This window comes from Marmota flaviventris, chromosome 8, assembly GCF_047511675.1.
Source record: "Marmota flaviventris isolate mMarFla1 chromosome 8, mMarFla1.hap1, whole genome shotgun sequence".
NCBI lineage: Eukaryota > Metazoa > Chordata > Mammalia > Rodentia > Sciuridae > Marmota > Marmota flaviventris.
In genome coordinates this window covers 54,215,493-54,233,054 of record NC_092505.1, presented here as the reverse complement: position 1 = coordinate 54,233,054, position 17,562 = coordinate 54,215,493, and the positions used below count along the sequence as shown (strand labels likewise).

General features: G+C 33.0%; 1 protein-coding gene across 9 annotated transcripts in view; it reads right to left on the bottom strand.

Annotated features, from left to right (window-relative positions):
- The window catches only part of Znf148 (zinc finger protein 148), a 149,655-nt gene that overhangs the window by 48,091 nt on the left and 84,002 nt on the right, over positions 1-17,562 (bottom strand). For 8 of the 9 annotated variants that reach the window (XM_071615258.1, XM_071615254.1, XM_071615259.1 and 5 more), the window contains 3 exons: positions 15,142-15,267; positions 6,415-6,538; positions 5,041-5,124 (listed from right to left, as the gene is read on the bottom strand). In XM_071615258.1, the coding sequence (XP_071471359.1) occupies positions 5,041-5,124; positions 6,415-6,538; positions 15,142-15,267 (334 nt within the window). Of the gene's footprint in view, positions 1-5,040; positions 5,125-6,414; positions 6,539-15,141; positions 15,268-15,970; positions 15,989-17,562 lie in introns of those variants that run through there. The other variant, XM_071615261.1, reaches the window with a different exon arrangement.

The window sequence follows — 17,562 nt, the reverse complement described above, 5'->3', positions numbered from 1 at the left end:
ATTATCATTCCCAACTATAGTACACCACAGATTGTTCTCCTAGTCCTGGCTTCCTATAGTTCCTAAGATTACATGAATGAGATGGTCCTGACTCCCGTGTACCACACAGACTATATGATCTCTAAATCTAACTCATTATTAGGGCCGCTTACAGTCTACCTTCCCTGAAGCTATGCATCTGAATCTTCTCTAGACCATTTCATCTGAACTCCTGAAGTACAGACTGTCTGTACCAATTTTTTTTTTTTTTTTTTTTTTTTGGAAAATTTGACACATCCTTTGTTAATGTGAGTCAAATGATTCACATGTTCATTCATAAGAAAAGAATGAGACCACTGTAACTGCTCCAATTTATTAAACTAGAAACTTATCAAACAAACAGTAAATAAAATTTTTCTTTCTACTATAGCCATATGAACTAACAAAGAATATTATTAAACAAAATTTTTCTACTATAGCCATGATGAACTAACAAAGAATATTATATATTGTATGGCTATGAGAGCAAGGAATACTCACACAAATATATACTCAATTGAAAACAAGCCAACCTTCACCATAAAGCCTCTGATTCTCCATAATTTGGTTCTAAAACATAATATTAAAATGAAGTTAATCTTATAGATTAACTTCCCCTCCTCCCAAACAAAAAAGTATGGTATCACTATGATTTTTGATGTCTTCAACTGAGATGTTTCATTGTATAGTGTTAAGGTGTGTGTGTGTGTGTGTGTGTGTGTGTGTGTGGTTTGTGAAGCTTTTATGTTTGTGTGTAATTGAATCTTTTTGTAAGAATTATTAACAGTTTGGCAGAGCAAGGGGGAAAAAATCTGGTTTCTGAAAGCTTTGTTAAATAGAGAGTATCCACAGCAATTGTTTCTTCCTTGCTTCATCTTCTTTGGAAGCTCTACTCACACCAGTGCTGTCTGGCTTTAGCAATCACAATTCTAAGGGTGTAGTGCAAACAAACACTCCTTCAACCTCACAAATAAAGAGTTAAACTTTCCAGATCTGTAACATTTTCTTTCAGCAAGGCTTCTCTATGATGCTAAAATGGTATAAATTAGGGATTCAGAAAACAATAAGAGGGAAACTATTTTTCATCAGTAACTGAACCACATTGAAAGAAATATGAACTGCTGAGCTAAGGTAGTCAACATATTCTCCAACAACACTCCACTAACTCAATTAGTTAAATAAATTTTAAAAAATGCTATTATACATAGTTGTAAAAACACAGTCAGGAGAAGAGGCCCATCATGTGTTTTCAGGGTGAAGAAGACTAACTTAGAAGACAGGTTTTCCAGCATTTCTTATTGTCATGGTAAAAGAGAACTGTATAATCTAAGAAATAAAGCCTTAAAGAATTTTGTGGGAAAATAAACCTAGTAATCAAACACAATTCTGAATAATTTGGTTTATTTTAAAACTCTCTTTTATTTGGGGGGAGAAAAATTATTCACAAAAATTTACCTGTAAGTAGAAAGGGTTTCAAAACATTTTTATTAAATGAAATAAACAAATTATGAAAACTGCCACAACCATAATTTGCTACAACAGTCAGAATAGCAGATTAGGTATTCTGTGGCTTACTATTTAGAGAAACTTAGAAAAATAAAGCAAAATTTAAAACTATACTTAAGATTTTTTACTCCTTGAATTCTCCCCCACCATGGTGTTAAGACTAGTGTTTTCGTGGAGTAGAACAGTCACAAGATGAGGAGAAAAGAACACAACTGATTATATGTTGTTCTACATATGCATTTTGAAAACACAAGGGAAAAGGCATCATTCACCAAAGCACCTGATCACAAAGCAAATCTGTCAATAAAGGTTTAACCTTGATATATAACTGACCGATGATTCTGGTTCTGAACAAAATCATCAGAATTATCATCTTCAATCTTAGCCCCTATCTTCCCTTCATTCCCCAAATGTACCATAAGTAAAGGATCTATAATATTCACAAAGAGATACACATTTCCCATAATTGCTAAAAATAACGGTCTAGAGAACATTTGAATTGTGATAGTTTTCCAATCAGAATTTCAGGGATCAGCCCCTAGAGGAGACAGTACTACCCCTAAAATAGTATTTAACAGACAAGCCCAAATTTAGGAATAGAATTAGGATAGTCTGTCTGGGACCAGTTAATAATATCTCTATTTAAAGATCAAATCAAACTAAAAAAGTTATCAATTTTAAAAGCCACAGAAGATATCCTTACTGTTGGTCAGATCAGCCAGAGAGGTAATGATTTTTACACAAGTTGTAAATGGAGCAGGGACTGGGTTTAAGGGTGAAGGACTAGGAGGAGATGGTATAATGAAACCTAAGGGGATGTGGAAGGTTGCAAAGAAAATAGGGACTTTCAGAACCAGTGGTCCTTCTCTCTCTACAACCTTTGAGGATTAGTTGATGAGTAACTTATTATCTGCTTGACAATTTAATAATGGTAGAAATATCAGATTTTTTTTTTTTACTGCCAGAACTACTTTAAACACATTCTCACCTGAAAGCCTACAGAGAAAGAAAGTCCCGACATGAACAAACTTAATGGCACTATCCTCCTCCTAAAATAAAAGCCACGAAAGAAAGGACCAAATAATAAGTGAAGAGAACGTATCTATGGGTCCATATATATTATCCCCAAGTTTAGCTTACAGATAATTTGACTATAAGACCCACCCCCACACACACCAAAAAAAAAAAAAAATCAAGAATATGAAGTAAATAAGGAAAATCTATTCCTTTTCTCAGTTCCACTTAGGGGTGTGGCAGGTAGAGGAGGGAGATGGGACAGGAAAGGACAACATTACAGAACTAAGTCTCCCTTCAAAAGAAACTTTCCTTTGTTAAAGAATCCTGAAGACTATGTTGTCCTGATCCCTCTAGCCTTATCTTCTTCTAAACTCTTCTCTATAACATGAAAACTCCAACCTTTGTTTCCACCTCTTTTAGATGTTTCTAAACCACAAAAGCTGTATTTTTGTTTCTAGTCCCATTCTGCACAGTCAGTGGTTGCACATTGTACTCTAAAATCATGGAGACTTGAGCTGGAATCTGAGCTTCATCATTTACTAGATTATATAAATTTAGGGAAGTCTCTCAACTTCAGTGTGCTTCCCACTATTTCCTCAGCTGTAAAATGAGGATAGTAATAGCTGCTGCCTTTCAAAACTAATGTGAGAACTAAATGAAATATTTAATAAAACATTTAGTACAGTATCTGATATTTAGTAAATTCTCAATAAATGTTAACTATAATAAATCCAAGATGATCCCATGGCTTAACACAGTTTTTCCAATGATGGGTTAAGAGACTCATAATCAACACTTTAAGAAAAAAAAATCACTAAAATAAATATATATCTTAACATAATATGTGTACAATTTCAAAAAAAAAATTCAGATACACTCCTACCCAATCACACACACACACACATATTTTGAACTTAGCCTGATGATGATTTTTTGTGATGCCTCTCCTAAGTAACTTTCAAACAAGAGCATAACACTTTGCATAAAACCCTACAATGCCTAACTACACTGTATGTTTATGTCTGCATCTCCAAATGGTCTAATATTCTCCCTCTATTCCTAGTGCCTAAAAATACTGGAGGATCAGTAAATTCTTGTTGAATAAATCATCAAAACTTAATAGGTATTAAAAACATGAAAATATTTAACCACTTTTATTTTTTCTGATCAGGTTTTATTACTGCATAGAAACTGAAATTTAGCTATAATGTCATACAAAATCTACAAAATCGTTCTTTCTTCCATAGTACCTAGTATACTCCCTTTTCACAAAAAATGAGGAATTAATGTTTACTTAGGAAACTAAAAAAAGTGATGTGCAAAAATGATCTTTAAAAAGGAGAACATCAGAGCTGGGGACATAGCTCAGTGGTAGGATGCTTGCCTAGCATGAACTAGGTTTAGCTGGGTTAGATCACTAGAACCACAAACACAAAACAAAAAGTAGAACATCAAAACATACAGATGGGCTATGTAATTGAAGTTTTATTTTAGCAGACTAGCCACAATCATGATTCCTTTTAAAGAGCAAAGAAAGCTGAAGAAAAGTTATTAGACATAAAAGATATCTATATGATAAACAGTCCAAGGATTCCTTTTCACGGGTACTACATATACTATGAGAATACATCTAAATAACAACTAGGCAGATACTTGCTTGAGTACTTAATACAGAGAAATATGAAAAACTTCAATACTTTCAATATTCATATTATCACCATCATTTTCAATTCTATTGAAATGTAAAAAAGTTGTACAAATTTACTAACTCTACACATGATCTCCTTGCTATTTATCCCAGAGATTTTTTTTTATTCTGTTGCAAAAAAGCAAAACACTATAAATCATTTCTAATACAATACCTTTTACCATGTTAGAGGCATCCAAGATCTACTAAATCAAAGTTATTTATAAAACCTGGTTTTACATTTGTTTAAAAAAATACAAATAAATATTTGCTCTAAAATGAGACTTAAATTTTAAGGTATAGATTCCTTTAATCTGTCCAAATATTTGTTTCTGTATCCTTAATAACTTAACTGAGAAATTGGAAGTTCACAACTTTCTAAGATTATCTCTCTCTTCATGTGGTAAATTATATAAATGAAATAAAGAAGGGGACGGGGTAAGAATAGTACTGCTCAGGCTAATCAGTCCAGAGACTAATTAATGCAAATGATAACTTTACCCCCTCTGAAATTGTTAAACACCTAAGGAAACTGCTATTTCAGAAAAGTTTCCTACTTTTGTAACTTACAAAATATATTTTAATTTCTTAAGAGGTTCTATTTCAAACTGGACTTGAACATAAAAGCCAAGACTTAATAGTTAACACTGATTTATTTAAGGAAGAAAAAAGATAAGCTGTGACTTTTGGTCTTAAGAAATAAAACCAATGAAACTGGCAACAAGCTGTTGCTACTTATTAAAAAAAAAAAAAAACTCCCCTACATTTGAAATAGTAATTTCAATGACCCTAGTAAGGGTGACAACACTCACCAGTATGAATCTTCTCATGTCTCTGTAGCAGGTACTTCTGTATGAAACGCATGTCACATTGACTACATTGAAATGGTTTTTCGCCTTAAAATAATTTCACATCCACAGATTAGTTAATGAACAAAAGAACAGTTGTTTAGTTACTATTTCTGAGGAAATATATATCTTAGAAGCCCAAAATTTTGGAAAATTCCAAAATATCCACACAATTTTTTAATACTTTTGATTAACTTATTAGCTTTATTTCCTCTCAAAATGTCCCCCAGGATTTCACATTCTCATAATCACAGAAAAATGAGATTAAATTTGATTTATATCAAAGAAAAAAACAAAGCAGAATTTAAAAAACATAAGTTGAGAAAGAACTCTACCCACCACCTTAAAACCTTAAATATCTCTTCTTTCCAAGATGTATCCATCCTGTTCTCTGTGGCTAACCATCCCTTTTTTGCCCTATCAACTCCTTTCTTAAGAACCTTCAAAACTTTCTAAACATTCCTTTTAAACAAATTTCTGTCTCTTCAAACTTTCCCTCTCTGCTGAAGCTCCTCCTTTTAAAGGAGAGTACCTTTTAGTCTGCTTCACGCTGAGAAACCTTGCTCCAACCCTGGACTGCTCCTACATTCATATTTTCTCTCCTTCCCTTTCACCACAACACCTTCTTAAAAAAGGAGCAGTCTACCCAAGCCTCAAAACCTTCACCACTCATTTGTGGCTTGACCCTTCTATTCTGCTCTCTGAAAAGCTACACATGATCTCCTTCCTATTTATCCCAGAGATTTTTTTATTTTTTTCAGTTCTTCAATCCTCTCTATCCTGAGGATGTGACACTGTTGATCCTCCCTGGTATTCTCTTCTTTTGGCTTCGGGGATACCACTGTATTTTCCTAGTTCATCACTTCCTTTATTACTCTGTATTCCTCTTACATACCCCTATCCATCTTACTTGTCTAGCTTGTTTCCCCAAAGAGCTGTGATCAGTCTTTAGTTCTTTTCTCAATAGTTTCATGATCTTAGCTACTACTTTTTATATTTGATTCTCAAATCCATATTTCAAACTCTGTATGGAGTATACTGTACAAAAAAAATAAATGTTGACAATAATACATTCTTTTAGCACTTCTCCAGCTGAAAGGAGCACTTTAAGCCAAATAAGTGTCCAATTAAGACTATTTAACTAATTTTATACATCCATGTTAACTGATTTTTCATTTAAATTCTCTCCTGGTTTCCTTGTGATATTCTGGCCTATGAAATCTGATTGGTAATGCCAGATTAGTTATGGTCTTAGGAATGGATGACACTTACACAAAAATGAAAATAACAAAGATAATAATTTTAATGGCCATAAGCCCATTTTAATTCAAGAAATACCTGTATGAATGAAGACATGCCTCTGTAAGTGATAGTTCGTTCTAAAGGCAGCATTGCAGTGCTCACAAACGTGAGATTTAGGGGTTTTCAAACCAAGTGATCCATCCTCATTTATTGTAAGGATCTAGTTTAAAAAAAAAAAAAGGCAAAAACAAAGAAGTTTTTAAAATGTAATTAAATATTAATTTTTTAAAAAGGATAATATAAACAAAGGTCATCAGTGGTTATAAGTATTTTTCCATAAATAATCTTGAAAAGACTATTAAAATGATGCTATTTTAATTGTATGAAAGTACAATTTGACTCAGAATGGGTAAAAAGTCATTAATAAAACCCTGAAAGTTGGTTAAGATCTCATCACTCTGCCACCTCCCCTGTATTACTGATGGAGTCCCTAAGTGTTCTATTCTAGACTGAGCACAGTTATATTTTCAATTTAAAACTCTTATACATGCAGGGAGGAAAGTCTTATGTTTTAAACATGATTTTAATATCAATCAGTATTGGGCATATTAAATAAATCATGGGAAATGAATAAAATTAGCATTATATGATTGTAAAATAAAATGAGAAAACTCCCTATAAACTCATAGGGAAAGCACACTAGAATTTAAGTTAAAAAAAATTTATATATATATATAGGGGGGGGGAGTGTTTAGAGCCCAGTGTATAATTTTCCTAATTTCTGTTTACAAAAAAATATATATAGAAATATACATTTGTATATGCATAAAAACTACTTAAGAAAGATATACACAAAATGTATATAATATCGTTTGTGATAGCTAGGGACCTGGGCCGATAAGAGATAAGACGGGAGGGATAGCTTACCTGTATATTTAAAACATTTTTTAACATGAAAGTATTTGTTTATTATATACTTTTAAAAAAAGAGAGAAAATTAAATTTTCATGTCATCCTAGAGTAAAATTTGGAGTTTCAGCCTGGGATCTCTAAGGTTAATCTAGAACTACTACCAGTATTAAACATATTCCTAAAAACATTCGTTGGTTAGAGGTAGGTAATGGAAAAGGAAGACGGGAGACAAAGAAATCAACTTCATCTTTTTGGGATTCTTGAGATTGAGAATATTGTGAGCCTGGTCTAGACAGTTACCAGAGAACAACACACCTGGAGCCTTATGAATTCCAATTAACAACTTGGTCATCATGCAACATTAAACTGCCTCTCATCAGACGTGTAATGGAATGAAAATAAGAAACGATCCCTTTTTCCATTACTGAGGAGAGAAAAAAGATGGCAGAATCTGATGTGAAGAAGCAAAGAAAATTAGAAGATCAGATCAGGAGGGGCATGGTCAATGAGAAGGAAAAAAATACTAGAGATAGAAGTACACAGAATGCAAGCTAAAACACTGTCTAGTACAGGAAAGAGACATCTTGAAAATATCTTTAACAAAGGACTGTGAAGTGATGAGGACCTACAAACACATAGCTATGATCCCTTTTCTAACCCAGGCAAAGGGTATAAGAAAAAAAGGCTTTAAACTTTAAAAAAGGGGGCTGGGGTTGTGGCTCAGTGGAACACACTTGCTTAGCATGTGTATAGCACTGGGTTCTATCCTCAGCATCATTCATAAATAAATAAATAAATAGATAGATAGATAGATAAATAGATAAATAGATAAATAGATAAATTTTATCCACCTACAACTAAAAATATTTTTTTAAAAAAAAAATCTTTAAAACATTTTTTACTTTAAATTTTCAGGAAGGCTGCTCAGCCTATACTATATGCAAATCATTGGTGATTATTATGCAAATTACACAGGGCATTTGGGTTCTGGGCAAACTGCCAATGTGGTCAACAATGCTTCAAAGTCTATGCACTGAAGTCATAGAAGGGAAACATTGGCAAGAGAATGGAAGTGGGTGTCACAGCTTCCTGAACAGTCAGTGAGAATGGAAAGTTTCATCTCTGGCTGGTCAAACATTTTTCCACTCCTCCAAGTCACATAAAAATATGCAAGTTAATAACATTCAAAAAGAAGACACAAAACCCTTTAAACTATGATTCAAAACTATTTCTAAAATAAATTTTAAAAAAAGATTAAGTATTTTATATAAAAGAGAACTAAAGAAGACAGCATCATCAGGGTTATTTTCCCCCTTAATACATGTTGATAACAAATAAGAAGCTCTAAGTGCCAAAAAACATGGCAGTTCAATAGCTTTCTGTGGCATAGCAACTGCAAGGAAAGGCTTTATAAAGAACAAATCTGGCCCAAGTTGCCTAATGTGAAACGGATGTAATCCCTGACTGTACAAAGCCCTTTTATGAACCATTTAAGAAGTTCTAGATCATTGTTTTCTGGCACTGGAGGTATATTGCCCTTCACTGTGAGTTCAGGTTTAACACAAGGTAGAATTTAATGGATGAAACGGCTACCACTGCCTTGTAGATAAACACAATTAAATTTCTGGCATAGTTATAAATTCAAAAACAGTGTCATCAAATTCTAGAATCTTTTATATTTAATTTTCTTTTTTTCCCCTTCTGAAGGCCAGAGTAATAGAATCTTCTCTTAAAGGACACAGAGTAAAATCCACCTTGCCTCAAACAAATACCAATGGCCTCTCCAATTTCTAATGCTTTAAATGTATCTAAGGATTTTGTCTCTTTTATTCCCCACTAAATCTTGTAACCAAAATGGTGTTTAGCGCATAGTGGGGACACTATGCATATCTATTGACAAGGCTGCCTGCTATCCACACCAAAAAAATCCTTCACAGCTTACCACTTCATTCTTTTAAAAACATTTTTGCTAAACTAGTATTTTTCAGTCTTTCACAGTTCACATCACTGAGTAGTGTCACAGAGGTGGGCATGAAATGAACAAAATTCCTTAGTGGAACAAAAATAGCACACTGATGCAGCAACATTTTCTTTCTTCATATAGACTTGGCTTGGCTTCTTTTCTTTTTTGCATCCTTGTAAGATCTTTTAGTAGAATGTGCTCTACCACAGGAATATGTTTGCCTTAAGAGATTAGCAGATTTACCGACTACTGATACCATAAAATAATTTTTCTTTTTTCCAGCAACATATGAATATTATTACAGTAAGAGAATCTGAAGTTTCAATATTTTAAATCTTAAAATGCCAGCTACAGCATCATTGGATGCTTTTCTTGTTTCTTGTCACTATTACAGAAATAAGTTATATTATAAATATCAAGCAACTGGAGAAATTAGAAATAATCTAAATAATATGCAACACAATTAGCTGTAAGTAGGATAGTCAAGATGTGATGGTTATTGCTCTGGGTGACTTTGTTCTTTTGTTCTATGTCTTCAAGGTCGCACTATTCTTCCATTTCTGATTGGATTTAGAGAATTTTAAAAGCTCTTACTTCCCACCATCAGTTGTACTAAAAGGGCTCATGATAGATGAGAATTCAAATTCTCTGTTAAGTCATCTTTTAGATTTTAGTGGCTTAGATGCTGATTACAATTGATTTAAGAAGGTGTAATAAAACATACAGTCACTAATTTAAAACAGGAATTATGAATTATCCCATCTTACAATCAGTTTATCTTCAAAGAAGACACTTCTTCCTAAAGCAAACTAACATAACTAAGTATGACAAATTCCCGGTACATCCATTTCCCTGCTCCTTTTAAATAAATTAAAATTTTTTAATATAAAAAAATTGAATATTTTTTAAGAAACCAATGATATATAATAAGTTTCTGGGAAAGGTTTCTCTATATAGCTCAAAATCTATTTCTATGTAGAATATGTCTTCCTTCCTGAGTTCAGCATAACCTTTAATAAGCAATTTACCTGAAATATTCTAACACTGTCCTAACACCTAATAAGAGATCCCTTCATATAACAGCCAAATTTTTGTTGAATAAATTAAAAAAGGAAAAACATTTCAAAATAAAAAGAATTAAAAATATACCGCTCTTTTTCATTGAATTGCTAAGGAATTTGAAAAAACCTATAGAACATAAACAGTACTGGATTATGATATAATTTACTGAAAAGCATTCTTAGACCTCATCAATGTTAACCCAGCAATCCTGATAAAACCCATCTGCAGTGGAAAATAATCCCTCCTAACTCACCTAACAAGTCAATAGCAACATCAAGTGATAATACTCATTTATCCAAAAACTTCTAAGTTCAAGACTCGAAGGTCTTAAGCTTAAGTATACATCATAATCACCTTTGCTCTTTTTCATAGTATAGATATGAACCACATGAATAAGAATTTCCAGGGATGGAGTCTGGACATTAGTAACTAGAAAAAGTCCTATAGTTGACTAATGCAGAGCCAGGAGGTAGAACCACAAACATATAGCTACACAGACTTTTCATACACTTCTAATAACTTTAGCTATCTGGGGTCCTATCCAAAACAAAACCAAAACAGATTCAAAGGGGCAAAGGAAAAGTGGTGATAAATGGCCACATAGAGCAATGTAAAAATAAAATAACATTGTCCTTAAAGAAATGAGACAGTGTAGCAAGTATTAGCAGTCAAAAACACTTAAAAAGTCTAACATTCAAGTTTAACACTAGAGCAAGAGGATCAAGAGCCCTAAAACTGTCCTGAGGGCTTCATTATAATACATATATGATTTTTTAAAAATGTTCAAAACATCAGCACCAAGACATTAAAAGCTGACTTTTGTTCAAAAGCAGTGCATTTAAAAAATAAAATAAAATTTACAACAAAGCAGTTAAAATAAAATTTGGGCTATGGTGTTAGTTCAGTGGTAGAGAGCTTGTCTACTATGAGCAAGCCCTAGGTTCCATCCCAAGCAGCACTACAAAGAAAAATAAATTTAAAATAAGTAAATAAAAGGGGCAAGCTTCTACTATGTAGAAATTTACTTTCATAAAACAGATAATTCCAAAATCCAGTAAATACTTTGACCTACATAATATTCCCTATTTCATTTACCCTCCTCTTCATCAGATATGTTGCCAAGTGTTGGGCCATTTTCAAGTACTAACTAGTATTAATATAACTAGATTTGCCATAAAAAAATAGGTTCAAAAAGCAATTACTGCTTAAAATGCATGGCAGCTAAAGATGGCATAACAATATAATATTTCTTACAAAGGTTATTTTGAAGGGAATTTCATCTAGAAGTATCTAAATTCAGACATTACTAAAAATCACATTATTTTAAATATTTCCTGAATATATCTCTAATTTGACACAAGGTGACATCTACTCAAAATATTCATAAAAGCAAAAATCAAGATTTGGAAAAGGTGTTGGGCAGAGACCAGTCTTTTAAGCACAATAAATTACAATTCTCACACCCCTGTTACATATTATTTTTAGTCATTTCATCCTCCTAAGCATTTCCTAAAAAGAATGCTCCTAAAACAATGTCTTATATACATTATACTTAGAGTTGGCCAAAACTGTGAGGAACTTGTTTCTAAGCAATTTAAAAGAAGCAACACACTGATTTATAAACCCAAGATAAACTTTTATTTCTCTTCATAGAAAATGGCAGAATAAGTTACTTTAATGAAAAATCTCAAGTGTGACTTTTTATCACACTCTCGCAAAAATAAAAACAATTAATTTATTATACCTGAAAGTTCGGAGACTCCAGATACAAAAAAAAAAAAAAAAAAAAAAAATTATCTGGAGACTGTTGATCAGTGTTAAAATTCTACACCTATTCTCTATATAATAACTCAAAAATAATTGTTTTTATTATTCATATACCCATCTGCTATATATTATTTCTGGTCACTTCACCCTTTTAAGGATTTCCAAAAAAAGATTGTCCTAAAAATGTTTTCTTATATCTGTTAGAATAGGTCAAGTCATTCATCTGACTACAACATAAGTGTAAATACTTAATACCATTAGAAATATTATAAAATAATAATGAGTTAATCTGAAATTAAACAAGCAAAATGGCTGAAAAGCTAAATATCTGATCTATATTTAGAAACACCTGGAACATATCACAATAAAAGGATTCCCAATAACATTAGAAGATAATAATTTGAATTTTAGTGGGAATTTCAGAAAGATATTACGCTCCATAATAGCACCAGAAAAACTTGGTACTAAAATAGCCAGGAAAACACAGAACTTATATATATCATGTTGGTTTAGAATCTTTAAATAGATTCCCCATAGATTAGCAGTGACCCCAAAGTAACACAATCAATCACTATCACCATTTTAGAAAATATTTTTTTTCTCAAACCCTGGAATTATTCTACATGAGTCACTTGATTTACTCATTAATGTAAAGAACAAAAATATACATCACATAGCCAGGAGTCATGGCACACACCTATAATCCCACCAACTCAGGAGGTTGAGGCAGGAGGATTTCAAGTTTGAGGCAAGTCTTAGCAACTTAGCAAGACCCTGTTTCAAAATAAAAAGGACTGGGGATATAACTCAGTAGTAGAGCACTTGCCTAGTATGTGCCAGGTCCTGGGTTCATTCCCTAATACCACATACACGTGCACACACACACACACAAAATCATAAGAATCACTAAGAAAAACTTTAAGACCCCAAGAAAAAGAAGATGGGAGAGAAGACTTCAGAAAACGTGAAACATAAAATGCCAGTAAAAAGGAGGGAAAAAATTAGCATAACCACAATTAAACAAATTCAAATTTAAACTACAATGATATACCCATTGTAAGCCATAAAAAAATCAAAGTCTGATACTCAAGGCTGATAAGAGTGTAGAGGGATACACTGTAGGTCCACTTGGGTAGGAATGTAATAGGTACAGTTCTGGAATGAGTAACATTATCTTCATGTCAAAGTTCACACTTTTTGATTCAATCATATACAATTATCAATACATGATTTTTTTTTTAGTACAGCATAGTTTTAAATGGAGACGAAAAGAATACAACTTTCCAAGAACACAGCAATGTTCAACACAATAATCATTAAATACATGACCTATCAAAAATAATACATTAGCTAATAAAAATGTTTTTTAGCCATTAATAACTTTAAATGTAAAAACAGCTTACACACACTTTAAGGGTTAAAAATCAGGAAATTAAATCAGTATCTATTTATATCCCAAAAAATTGAAAAAAAAAATAGAAAGGGAATATGGCAGAAAATCCAAGTGGTTATCTCTAAGAAATGAAACTATGAAGTAATTTTAGTCTCTATATTTTTTCAGAAATTTCTATTTCATACCTCTATATCGCCCAAACTGACAAATGTTTAACAACCAGCTAGGGAATGAGAGGGTTGGAAAGTGTCTGCTGATTTCCATGGGATAAATACTCTCACCATGACTAATTATAAGCTACCAATGGTTTCAGCAACTGGCTCACAAAATTCCTGAAATTTTAGCAATCAGCACTTGCAAGCCAGTGTGAGCTACTCCAGTACAAGTCAGCCTCAATACATTACAGTTTAAAAGGTATACAAGATATTTAAAGAATAGTGATAATTATGACTTCAAATCACATATACAAAGAGAGGGAAGAAAAAAGGATAAAAAATTGACCATATAGATACAAATATACCAACTTCAAAGATTTCCTAAGAATATCAAAAAGGCTATATATAGCCAACTACCACTGTGCAAGAGAGAAAAACAAACAAACAAACAAAAACAAGAGGTAACTTCCAGGGCTGGGGCTATAGCTCAGTGGCAGAGCACCTGCCTAGCATGTGTGAGGCTCTGGGTTCAATCCTTAGCACCACATAAAAATTAACAAAAATAAATTAATTAATTAAAAAAAAAGAAGAGGTAACTTCCAATAGTATATACTGGTCATTTTTGTAATTTACTCATCATTCAACAACAAAATATTCACTAAGAGCCCATTATGTCTCCTATAATAAGCTCCTGGGGTATAATAGAGTAAAATGAAATCCCTGCCCTCATGGAGCTTACATTCTATTAAAGGTATTCAACAAGCTTTTCCTGATGAATAACTGGTATTTAATTTTACTTTACTTAATATTAAAGTAAGTTAAACTACCTGGGTACAGTGGCTCACATTTGTAATCCCAATAACCCATGAAGCTGAAGCAAGAGGCTCTCAAGTTCAAGGCCAGCCTCCACAACTCAGTAAGACCCTCTTCTCATAATAAAAGTAAAAATAAAAATAAAAAGGGCTGGGGATGCTGGGCATGGTGGTGCACACTTGTAATTCCAGCTACTCAGGAGGCTGATGAAGAAGAATCTCAAGTCTGAATCCAGCCTACGCAACTTAGTGAGGCCCTGTTGCAAAATAAAAAATAAAAGGGCTGGGTATGTAGCTCAGGAGTAAAAGCACCAACGGGTCCAATGCCCAATACCAGACATACGTGTACACACACAGACACACACACACGTATTAATAAATTATTATGTATACACGTGTGTGTACATTATATATGTGTATTATGTGTATGTAAAACCAGTATAAATGAGAAGCAAGGTGCTACATATCATCCCCTAGTTTTAGGAGAATAAAAGAGATGTGAGAAAAGAAAAGCTCATTTTCAGGAAAAAAGAGGGACATGATGAAAAGGTAGAAAAACTTGAAAGTCATGGTCCACCATCTCTGGGCAGGCATCCCTCCCTCCTCCCTCTTGTTGAAACCGGTGCAACATGCCAACTTTACTAAATCACACAAGATTTTTATATCTGCCTTAAGGTCCAACCAGGTTCCTGTCTATAAGCTATACCAATAGTTTGAGATTAAAAGATTAGCAACCACCACCTTAATACATTCTCTTACTTTTGCAGGAGACCGCTGTTTCCGCTTCTTCTTTTTCTGTAAGTCTACTGGCTCTCTGATTTGTTTTTTGTCTCTCATCAGTTGTTCAGATACATCAGTAAAAGTAATTTCCTGCTTTACACTTATCTGTTCAAAAAAAAAAGCTGATTTTAGAAATACATAAAAAGTCCATTGTAAAAAAAAGTCATTGTATGTTAAATCCTTTGCTGAACCTACATGTAGGTGCTCACACAGCGACTATGTGGTGTGTGCCAACTAAACAGTGTTGATAGAATTTATTAATAGGCAGTTGAGAAATAAAACTCAAGAGTACTTAAGCTGAAGGTGAAACTAAGATGTGTGTGTGTGTGTGTGAGTGTGTACACACACACACACACACACACACACACACGTGGTTTTTTTAAAAATCTACCTGGAATAAGGATTAAAGATGTCCTGAGAAAAGATAATCAAAGTGGAATACAGTAGAAGTCAGGACATCAAAACATCAATTTTACTGCCACATTTAAGAACTGATGTGAGATTACAAGCACCAAAAGAGGTTAAGTTCCAAAAATCAATACAATACTGGGGGGGACATAGGGACATTTAGATATCTTGATGGGGTTGCTTTTATAAAATATCAAGAATACAACACAAACTTATAAAATATGATACATTAAAAGAAAAGATAGACTAACAATGAAAACTTTATTATTTTATGTTCAATGTCTTTGCCAAGATAGTAGTCAGTATTTTCCTAAGCTTTACAATAAACCATCACCAAATAGGTGATCATGAGATTGTGTATGAATCAAGGCCACTACTCTGCCCAAGATCTGATGCTTACTATATATAAGTAGAGACATTATTCCATTTTTAGATCTCAGTTCTCACAGTGATGCTTGTCCTAAAAGAAACCAAAGGTCTAAGGTCACTAATGGTACGGTCAATTCTCATTAGAACTAACAGTGCTCCTTTATATCCCTCTTCACTGCTACTTTTTCAATCTATCCTTGAAGTGAAAACACAAGGACTTTAAAAGAAATCTTTAACAGGCTATGAAATATAGCAAAAATCCTCAAGAATCATCTGAGAAGCAGAATGTGCTAATGACCACATTTTTAAAGAACACTAAAAATGTGCAAAAGATTATCAGCATCTTATAGATTCATAGTATAAGCTGGAAGACAGACAGCTATGTAGAAAAGGCTCATGAATAAAATGTTTAAAGATAAGCCATGGATTTCAGATTGACAAAATAAGGAAGTAGAAACTGCCATAAATTCCTGAAATGTGGACAATATAAGAATCACAAATCAAGAAGCTTGGCATAAGAAAACTATGATGTAAATTACTATTTACCTAATTAATAATTTTATCAAGCTATAGAACAGTAAAATGACTGCTCTTAGGACTTCTTACATTACTAATCAATTAGAACATAAAACAGAAGGTCATATCACCACCAACAAGGCTTTGGGTAGGACATCATACCACCTCTGAAGTGATGTTTAATAAAATACAACTACACTCTTGGGCTAAGTATGAGACAAAGAGAGATAAGAGACTTTAAGCAGCTGTGGAATTGCTCTGTCATATTTTGCAGGGCATCCATAAGCTGGGGATATAGCTCAGGTGGTAGAGTGCTTGTCTTGCATACACAAGGCCCTGGGTTCTAATCTCCAGCACCACACCAAAAAAAAAGAAAGAAAAGAAAGAAGAAATGCCTATTTTGTAGGGCCTCCAAAAAAAAAAAAGTAATCCAAACATTTCTGTAGGCTTATAAATTGCAAAGAAACCATGAAATGTAACATGCAGTAAGAAGAAACAGAGGAACTCTTTTCAGTAAAAGTATTAAGTACAGTCAAGCACAATGAAACATGTTTGTAATCTAAGTCACTCTGAAGGCTGAGACAGGAGGATCTCAAGTTTGAAGCCAGCCTCAGCAACTTAGCAAATCCTTAAGCAATTTAGTGAGAACCTGTCTCAAAATAAAAATTAATAGAAATGGGAATGTAGCTCAATGGTCAAGTACCCCTGGGTTCAATCCCAAGTACAAAAATGGAAGGATGTCAAGTAGAGTATAATACAGACTTATAAATAAGCTATTCTCAAAGCAAAGAGCCTTGTGTACAAATAAAAAAAAAGTTAGTACATGTATATTTAAAGCTAATACATAACCATTTAGTTACTATCATATTATACATGTAATCATATTAATTTTCAAATATGAGGCATACTTTTAACATTAAAAATACCTAAACCTAGAAGTATCAGTTGATCGGTAGGCACTATAAATTACATTTTTAGACTTATCTAAAATGTTCCATTAGGCTCATAAATGGAATAATCTGTCTTTAACTTATAATCATACAATAAAAGTGGTCTAGCCTAAGGCACTTAGAAAAGATGTTGGCAAATCCAAAAACTTAAAGAGAT